This window comes from Phalaenopsis equestris, unplaced genomic scaffold (assembly GCF_001263595.1).
Source record: "Phalaenopsis equestris unplaced genomic scaffold, ASM126359v1 Scaffold000840, whole genome shotgun sequence".
Lineage (NCBI taxonomy): Eukaryota > Viridiplantae > Streptophyta > Magnoliopsida > Asparagales > Orchidaceae > Phalaenopsis > Phalaenopsis equestris.
This window is the reverse complement of record NW_018165280.1, coordinates 1,749,942-1,760,311: the sequence shown is the minus strand read 5'-3', so window position 1 is coordinate 1,760,311 and position 10,370 is coordinate 1,749,942. Positions and strand designations below refer to the sequence as shown.

Here is a 10,370-nt window from a genome sequence, read left to right as displayed (position 1 = left end):
CAAATGCCTGGATCTTGATGTTATAGGATATGACATCTTTTTGCTCTAACTTCAGTGTGCCTTTATCATCAACACCGTACGCCCCAAAACGACTACTTGCGACCTTGCTTGATGGTTTCACGTATAGCAAAAGGCTATACGCGGACACTTATGCATCGGACATAAGCATCGAAAACCCGAACCAAGAAGCAAGGAAATAAAAGAACAAAAATGGGGTGAGAGAGAGGAGACACTGATCCATCTAAAACAACGAAAAAGAAGACTGGATCAGCTCTCAAAAGACTCCTATCGGAAAGACCCGGAAGAGTAGGGCCCGAGGTCTTTCCTGACAAACATAAGACACTCACTCGCGCTGATTCTCCAAACCCCGAAGACGTAGGACTAAACAAATCAGCCAAGTGTTCTTCCAAAATTAGATTCAAAATTCTCCAAATTTCGAAGGGAAATACTCGCGGGGAAACCACTGTTAATATTTCCAAACTCACACTAAATTCGAAATTCTTCCAACTTTCAGATTAATAGATAGTCTCATAACTGAAACTCAAAGGAAGCCCAAAGAAAGCCAACTAAAATTCCAACTCAATTAAAATAACCCACACAACCTCAAATTTTACATAGCGCCAACTTCTCCAAAGCTTCAGAAATTCTCATAAATAGAACGATCAAGTTCTTATTTCCAAAAAGTAAACTCCTCGAAGTTTCAAAGTTCTCACACAAGTATCACATGTAAACCTTTTCCAAAGCCCAAGCCAGTACTTCCAATTTCCAATAATTTTATATGTTTCGTATCATGAAATTGAAAGAGAACAAATTTCCAAATAGTCTTATAACCTCCAAAACAGTACATAAGAATTGGGTGGTATGTACGTAAAAGAAGGCATAAGCTATTAGATGCAAACAACCCTCAAAACTACAGTCATTTCAACCCACAAAAGCATATTTTTAAAAGGTTCCCAAATAGCTTGCCAAAATCAGCTCACAAAATGTGCATTTTAAAAGTTTCCCAATGTATTAAGATAAGCATATGAAAAGCTTTAAGAATGCATGCATGCACACTTCCCCAATGTATTAAGGTGAGCATATGAAAAGCTTTAAGAATGCCTGCATGCATACAGCATGCATGCATGCATACAACCCCATTCCCATATGTTCACAAACTTAAAATCCAAAGTTCTGTAAAATAAAAAAAACAAAGGAAATTTACATACACACCATTGAGTTTCTTATGCACCCACAAGCAGCTTGGAAGGCCCATTTATAACTCCCTATTTCTTTCTCACTTTTTTTTTCAAGCAACATATAAGCTTAAATGATCGTTACCTTGCTGATCCTTTCCCACAACGAACAAAATATGCAAGGCTTAAAGCAAAGCCACCTATCTAATTATTTCCAGGATAAGTTATAATCATATCAACAGAGATCAACACTAGCAAGGTTCTGCGAATAAACATGGTTGTGTGACGTATGCCATAGAAGGAGCCTCTCAAGTCAAGGCAATGTCGCTACAAGAAATATAGAAGAAGCAAAGAGAGTATAAGGTCTCCAAACTGGCCACTCGAATCCTCCAAGTGACATTACGCCCAAAGAAGTTTTAGTAAAAGGAAGGTAAGCATGCCATTCAAAACCTCCATCTAAAACCCAACACTAAAACCATATGTACTTGATGCCATTCTCAATAAAACGAGAAACTGTAGAGCTTGTAACAATAAATGAGGAAGAAGAGATGCTAATAGGCTAGCTGGTTAAACTTTGCCACAAAAAAGAACTTCCAACAAAACAAGCATGCTAAGACATTAAGCAAAAGGTTTATACCTCAGTGGTGAAACAAATAACTAAGCGAGAGTACCAAATGAATCAGCAAACCCAACCAAAATGTGAGCCAACAAGGAGCTCCAGCAAACCAAGAAAACGGCAGCACCTCTCCCCCACTCACAGTAAAAAAATTCGGCCAGCCAACAAGGAGCTCCAGCAAACCAAGAAAACGGCAGCACCTCTCCCCCACTCACAGTAAAAAAATTCGGCCAGCCCCAGGAACTCCCCAAAATGGGGTTTTTATAGCAGGAGAGGGAGGAGGAAGAAACACATCGCTTACCTGGGCGGTGAGCCGAGCCAAGGGAAGCGACAAATCTCGCGGAGGGGGTGTGACGTCGCGAATCGCAGAGGCGTGGGAGTAGGCCGAAGCTTTTCGCAGCGCACGGAAGCACGCGGATGGGGGACCTCGGCCGGAGCTTCGCGACGCAGGGGGGACCGCTCGGCTCTCGCGATCGGGCGGAATGGGGCTCGGGCCGGCTCGGCTAGGGCTCGCGATCGGGAGGGTCTCGGTTCGCGAACGAGAGGAAGGAGGCTGGTGCGTGAGTTAGGGATTTAAAAGGAAACAGAGGAGTTGCTTTTCATTAATATATATATATATATATATATATATTATATTTCATGCATTTTATTCGTGCGTTTTATTCGTGCGCGGTGCCGCTACAAAATGGATGTCTTCCCTAGGCAAAATCGACATTCCGGACGCGCCGGCGCAGTCCGTTTCGTCATCAGAGGTCATTCTGATGAATTCATCGATTTGCGTGTCAATTTTCTCGTGTCGAAAATATGGCAATATGGGTGTCCTCCGTGGGCAAAATCGACGTTCCGGACGTGCCGGCGCAGTCCCGGCGCAGTCCCGGCGCAGTCCGTTTCGTCATCCGGGGTCGCTCGGACGACGTCGTCGACAGTCGGGTCAAAAAACGCGTCGAAACTCAAATTTCACAAAATTCGTCCCGCGATCGATCGTCACAAGTGGTTTACTCGAGCCCTCGGCAAATAACGGTGCAGGCGATGCGAATTGCAGCAATCGGACGCGTCGACTTTCCGAATCGCGAAGCTGGTGCGCGCAGGAGTGTGAATTGTGCAGAAGGCCATCCTAAGGCTCGGAAAGGCCCTATAGGAATCCATTTTGGGTTTCCTCGTGTCGGTTTCATCCTTATAAGAGCTAGAAGTCGATACCACACACGCGAAACTCCAAAATAGGACGGAAACAGGTCGAACTAAAACGAGGCGGGCACCACTTCTAAGGTTCTAAGATAGTCGCAGGAAGACCCCTAAGGCTAGATCCTAACTCCTACGAGAAAAACTAGACCTCACGAAAATTGAGGTCAACAATGTTTCAACCCGAAAAAAATTATGACACATTTTGTAGTGTCAGACAAGTGTTGGGGCATGTCAGACATATCTTAGTGTCCAATACGTGTCCAACACGTTTACAACACATTTTTAGAAGTGTTGATGCTACATAGGCTAACTTTTATTTAATAGTTTTAAGATAACATTGTTGATCCTCAGTACATATGAAATTTTTGAGATTTAGACAATTTTTTGATTGGCACCATTCTGATGCTGAAGCTATGAATGAATATTCGATAAAAAATGGCAAGCTTATGTAAATCACACTCATTTGTAATGGAGCATGGAATTGGTCAGTTCTTATTTATAGCAATCTGTTTAGGTCGGCGCCTAACCTAAGGACAATTTTAACTTTTGTGCGCCTAAGAAAAATTTAGTTTTTTGTCAATTAATATTGTTTAGTATAAATATGGATAATATATTTAGGCTTAATGTTGTGCATGAGATTGAGTCTTTGAACATTAGGGTTAGGGTTTGTGAGAGATTTCTTACCTCTCGATTTGTAGGAATTGAGAGATATTACTTCTCGAATTGTATGTGTTTACCTTTTATATGCTTTATATGTTCTTGATTGAATTATTTGCTTTGTAGAAATAAATTATTTGTTTGCTCTAAAAAATGCTAACAAATTGGTATCAAAGCAATTGATCCCTAGGAAACAAAAGGATAAATCGACGGGATCGCGACATACAAGTCTACAAGCCACTAGGAAGTAGCGGATCAAATCACTTACAAGGTGTGAAAATTGGTTTGTTGCGTATAGGTATTTGACGCCGCCTTGCGCAACCAAACATCGCACTAGAGTCATGATTGTCGCGATAGCCTTCGAGATCCAGAGCCCTCGATGCTAGTGAAGAAACACAACACGGTGTTCGGTGACGCGATTTAAGCGAACTTGGAACCCGTAGACGAGATTAAATACTATTTCATAGCTAGCTAGGAAGCAACGACCAAATCGTGTAGGCGTATAGAGACCCGAAACTAGGTTTGGAAGCTAGCAATGAATCTCATATCTCACGCAAAAGAGTTCCGCCTTTACAGATTGAAAATTATTCTGGGAGAGCTGACTATAAAGAAAGTAGATGATTTGAAGAAGAAATTGGATGAAGAGGTGATCCAACTTAAATCCAGAATAGAGGAACAGTTCACAACCATTGGCGAAAATTTTTCATCCATTGAAAACCAATTCGAGCGCTTGGAGATGACGAGGAGGCTTATCAAGATGCAATTCAAGACATGATCGATAGCTTAGTTTGCAAACCCTAACAAAGTGTTGACCATATATTCATTGACTAAATCAAAAGGAAAAGAGATTAGACTAGAGAAATATGAGGAGAAAAACATCTACCATCAAGAACATTCTCTCAGGGGGGAGGTGGATTAGAGATTTCTGATGGAGGTGGTTGGGCCAAAACACGGAGAAGAGGTTATGCAAGAAGTATGAAGGAACGCAGAAGAATGGAGAGAAGACGAAATGAGGTATGATTATGATTGAAGGAGGGAGTTTTACCTTCTATACATTGAGGAAAATAGCCGAGGGAGAGGAAGTTGGGCCGGAGATGTTAGGGTTAGGAAGTTGAGGATGCCGATCTTCGAGGGGAAACACTCACATGGTTGGGTGTACCGGGTGGAGCGATATTTTTTGATGAATGGTTAAATAAAGAGGAGAGCTCATGGCGGTTGGGTTATGTTTTCCGGGGAGCATTGTTTTAGTGGAGGAGGGCTAGACACTCACTCTGCTTGTGGGAAGAATTTAAGGATTGCTTGTTGGAATGTTTCTGAGCCATTCAGAAAGGAAATGTACACGAACAATTCTTTTCATTGACTCATGAATTGACTATCATGGAGTATAGGGAGAGATTCGAGCTCTTTTGAACTTGATATCTCAACAATTCATTGCTCTTGCTCAATTGTTTCATGTCCTCACATTTATAAAATAAAGAAAATCTCCTTTTATAAGAACTGCATTGAGTTTTTTTTTTTCAATATTTGTGCTGTATTTATACTGTTTTAAAATGGTTTTTAATAGTAAACATACAACATCAGGGACTAATAGTCACAATTGTCCATTAATTATTGAGCTGGCTGAATAATAATTACATAATTGTTATAATGATCCACAAATTACTAAGTAGAACACAGGGGTCTCATGGATTAATAAGATAGTTGCATAAGAGGAATGAAAGAGAGCGGAAGTTTTGGTGAGTATGGGTCTCAGTCGGTGAAAATTATGCCAGCGTTTCATGCTCTGCCTCAAGGAAATAAATGGCTGTCATATCTTCCAAGCTTGTTTAATAAATTCAAAAGAATTGCTCTTGATAATTCCTTAATGAGAATGTTAGCAACTTGTTCAACGGAGTAAAGATTAGAGAAGTGTTATGCTTATCGTTACTAGAATGCTTGTTAACTTCAATATGCTATTAGGATCATGTTACAAGGTTATTTGTAATTTTGATGCCTAATTTATTCTCACAGTAGAGCCTTACAGGTCCTTTTCATTTGAGCTTTAAATATTTAGAATAACTTTTAGCTGTAGTATTTCGTTGATTCTCATTGATATAGATCTAAGTTCAGCTTTGTGCTAGATCTGTTCATCACATTTATTTTTTTACTCATCCAAGTTATAAGACTGCTTCCTAAAAATGTGCAATATTCTAAATTTGATCTCCTATCAACCATATAAATTGCATAATATGCATTTGTTTATGCTTCAAGAATAATTATCGATCCCTTTTTTGAATTGAATTTTTCTTTCTTAGGTTTCCCTTCGAATATTGTAGAATTCTATATATTGTCTTACGATGTGATCCTTTAGGACTTTATATAAATTGAATCACTACCCTAATAACATGGGCAATATCAGTTCTAGATGTGAGCAATATCAGTTCTAGATGTGATTAGTAGATATGTTTTATCGCCATTATTTGGCAGGAGATTTCTTTTACAAGTATATTTTATTTTATGATTAAATTCATAGAGTTCTCGATATGTTTACATCTTGAATTTGCTCGTTTCTTTCAACATGGTTGTTTTGTATTTTTATTGCAAGTTAAAGATTCTACGCCGAGAGTGTGCTACTTCAGTGCCAATGAAATACTTATACATTTCTATTTTTTTAATTTTAAATTATTGTAGCGATCTTTTCTTTAAATCATCTATTTCTTTCAAGTCAAAAATTGTTTGCTGTCAACATAAGCTAGTAGTGTGGAGACTCCCCTTGAAGCTGTTTTTCACAAATAATGTATGGCTTCATTTACTTTATTTGTTTCCAATGTCGAGCATTACCTTGTGAATCTTTCAAACCATGCATTTGGAGATTACCTCAAACCAAATAATATCTTTTCTGGCTTAAGTAGCTTTCTTTCTACATATAAGTAAAAAATTTGGTGGGATCTCGGTGTATGCTCACTCTGCTAGGTTATCGTGTATAAGGATGCTATTCACATTAAATTACCATACTATCCAATCTCTCTTAGTTGCTATTGATAAGTTTTAATGCCCACCAAAAATTCTCTCAGAACCTATCATCCCAAAACCTATATGTCCATTTAAGTTCTCAAATAAATATTCTTTCTTTCTCATGTGTGCATTTTAATATTTAATGTAGATCCTCATAAAATAAATATTTCAAATCATCTTCTAATCCAACGTGGAGCATAATTACATTGCACATTATACCATCCTCACTATATTTGTCTTAATATCAATTACCGTATTAGTAATAGTATTCGGCTCTACAATATTATTTTTCAAATCTCAATCTTATTTGAACCCCATTTCTATTGTTAATCTTTGCAATGTACAATTTTTGTTTTTTCTATTCATTACGTTTCCCAATTACTCATCTTTTTATTCAAAGTTCTAACATTCCATGTCCTAAATCTAATATTTTTTTTTTGTCATAGTCAATCCTCCTTATCATCACAATCATGTTCAAATATGATATATCAGTTATGTTCTTCCTAGCTCTCACTTTATGAGTGATGTTCTACTTAAAGGTTATTGATTCTCTGTTATCTGTTTATCTTTCTCAATTGTAATTGCAGGCATGCATGATTAGTGGCTGTATCTTAATATCTGAACAAAATGAATGAGCTTCAACGACACAGGATTTTAATGGTCTCTGACTTTTTCTATCCAAAATTCGGCGGGGTTGAAAGTCATATTTATTATTTATCGCAATGCTTGATTAAGCTTGGCCACAAGGTCAGAAAACTTTCTTTCAATGGCTAATGTAGAAAGTGCTTTTTTGTTTATCAATGCCTTCAATGATTTTGTAACCAGGTGGTGGTTATGACACATGCTTATGGAAATCGCTCCGGCGTAAGATATATGACTAGTGGTTTGAAAGTTTATTATGTACCTTGGAGACCTTTTTTCATGCAGAATACCTTACCGACATTCTATGGAACCCTTCCAATTATAAGGACTATCATCATTCGTGAGAAGATATCCGTGGTGCATGGGCACCAGGCCTTTTCGACGCTCTGTCATGAAGCGGTAATGCATGCCAGAACAATGGGATACAAAACTGTATTTACTGATCATTCTTTATATGGATTTGCTGATATTGGAAGCATTCACATGAATAAAGTGCTTCAGTTCACTCTGGCGGATATAGATCAGGCTATATGTGTTTCTCACACAAGCAAGGAAAACACGGTTTTACGATCTGGTGTAGCGCCGGAAAAAGTTTTTGTAATACCCAATGCGGTTGATACTGCGATGTTTACGCCAGCTGCTAAACGGCTTAGCTATGATGAAATTGTTATAGTGGTCATTAGTAGATTGGAATATCGCAAGGGTGCAGATCTACTTGTTGAGGTTATTCCAGAAATATGTCGACGGAATCCAAATGTAAGTTATTGTGCCAGACCTTCTCTGTTGGTCATGAGAAATGATTTGAATGAACATTATGTTTGATTTGAGTTAAAAAATTAAGGGAAATTTACATACATATGTCGGCCGTTTTATCGTTCAACTTAACTTTCGTAGTTTGAAAATGTGATGATTTTGTGTTTTTGAAAATAATTTAAATATAAATATAACCTTTTGAAAGAAGTAATATTTTAATTTTCTTTTAAAATAAGTGAGACCAAATGAGTCTCACATTTTAAATAGTTTAGATTATTTAATACAATACTACAAGCAATACATTTATCCCGAAGAATGAATATATCACTTGTAGTAGGGATTCAATCATCTAGACTAAACAATTTGTGACATCCGTTTGATCTGCGAAATATTTTTATAAAAAGGCCAACAAGTTCCCCTATCTAACATAAAAAATTAGATAGGGTTTATTTTATCTGGGTTCCTGGTTTCCTATAGAGGCAAGCCCCTATAGTTAATTACATCTTAAATGATCAAAATCACTTAAGAAAACTCTCGATTAAGATCAGGTGATTTTGTTTTCAAGATTTCAAAGTTTAGGTTTTCACGATTGGACATGAAAAAAATCAAATGGGAATTGCTCAAATTAGGAACAATTATTCAAGGAGTCCAAAGGAAAGAAAAGTAGGGGACATCACAGATCCAGGAGAAACCCCAGAGATGTCCCAACTATCCTATTGTTCGGCTTTATGTCCTTGAAACGATGTTTATTTGATATTTCAATCCTGTAAATTATTTAGGATTTAGGACTTATGTTTGCACAACGTCAGACTGTGCAAATAACCTAAAGGACAGGAGGATTTACACCGTACCAAACGGTAACCTCGGAATCCTAAAACGTTAGGGCTTATAATTACACAACAGAGTTGTGCAAAAAGCCTAAAGAAATGATCCTAGGGGTTGTTATTTAAACTAAGGAAAGTGATAGGATTATGAAAATGTTTTGTTGCTGCAGATCCACTTGAGAATTGTTCCTCGTCGCGCTGCCCACGATGTTTGCTCCAAACTCCTCGTAGTAGCACCTCCTGGTATAGTTTTAGTTTTGAACATGCTCCTAACCACTAGGTTATCCTAAACTAAGGCATAGTGTATCGGAGTAACTAAACAGGCATGCAATGTGAAAAAAAAAGTAAAAGTGCATTATATAGTAAAGAAAAAAGACAACATAACATGCTAGGGAAGCAGTATAACAGACTATACATGAAAGACAGTAACAGGTAGAAATAAGACAAGTATAACATGCTTTTAAAAATAAAATGCTGTAACGTAAATTAAACCTGTACACCTGAGAGATTCATTGCTCCTTTAAATTTAGCTATTATCTGCTGTGTAAAGAGGGAGGTAAGACCTGAAAAAGGCTTAATAGAAACAGGTAAATTGCAGAGAAAAAACAAATAAATAAAATGAACCATACCACATATAAAGAACCAAGAATGAGAAATTTATATGTGGTATTGGAATGCCCCCAATTGCCAGGAGGATTTGAGTGTAGGACAAACTCGAATCCCGGAGCATTGGGTTTCAGTTTTGGTCAAGTTAATGTAAGAATTTCACTATTTGATTTAATTAACTCAGTCATGAGTCACAATCTAGTGCAGCCTCGTGCCTAGTGTCCCACCTATCTTCTAATATGAGGCTAGATGTTTGGATTTCTTAGGGTCATTTGAAAATTAGGATGGTAAACTATCTCTTAAGCTATGCTCCTAAGATCTAGGATGTCTGCACTTTAGGTTAAACTTGAAGTGTCTTAAGGTGTCTAATCTCAATTAAGTGCCTTTCCACTAACCCTCAAATGTCTATAGATCCCGCTTAGCTCGCTATCAGGATCCTAAAACCCAGGGGTAAATTCATAATTTTGGCAAAGGAATTGTGAGTTGTGCTTCAATCCTAGTTAAAGGAATTGGATTTAAATCGATTCAAAGCTTAAGGGATCTAAATGTAAGTCCACTAATCTCTCAATCATTATCTAAATTTTCATTTCTTCCGACTTTCATTTCTTCCGACTCCATTTCATTTCTTCCGACTCCAACTAATCTTCCAATTTGCAATTTATTTTTCCTTGTGTAAAATAAAAGGTGGATTACGCTACCCTACCTCCTCTTTAGATCGTATCGTCCCAAAAATTTAAATTCAAATTTCAATTTTCTCTCATCCTCTATTTTTCTCTACTTCCCTTGAGATTATAAATCATTTCTGAATTAAATTAAATCGGAAATTCTCATTTTTAACTTGACCGTTAAAAAAAATAAAACAAACGAAAATGAGACCGATTCATTTTTAAAACCAAATTAAATCAATAAAACTCGCAAATG

General features: G+C 37.5%; 1 protein-coding gene across 7 annotated transcripts in view; it reads left to right on the top strand.

The window, feature by feature from the left end:
* The window catches only part of LOC110031626 (phosphatidylinositol N-acetylglucosaminyltransferase subunit A), a 40,234-nt gene that overhangs the window by 13,892 nt on the left and 15,972 nt on the right, over positions 1 to 10,370 (top strand). For 6 of the 7 annotated variants that reach the window (XR_002294756.1, XR_002294755.1, XM_020734931.1 and 3 more), the window contains 2 exons: positions 7,212 to 7,371; positions 7,450 to 8,022. Coding sequence is in view for 5 of the 7 variants with exons in the window: in XM_020734931.1 (XP_020590590.1) it covers positions 7,252 to 7,371; positions 7,450 to 8,022 (693 nt within the window). In the remaining 2 variants the exon portion in view is untranslated. Of the gene's footprint in view, positions 1 to 7,098; positions 7,116 to 7,211; positions 7,372 to 7,449; positions 8,023 to 10,370 lie in introns of those variants that run through there. The other variant, XM_020734934.1, reaches the window with a different exon arrangement.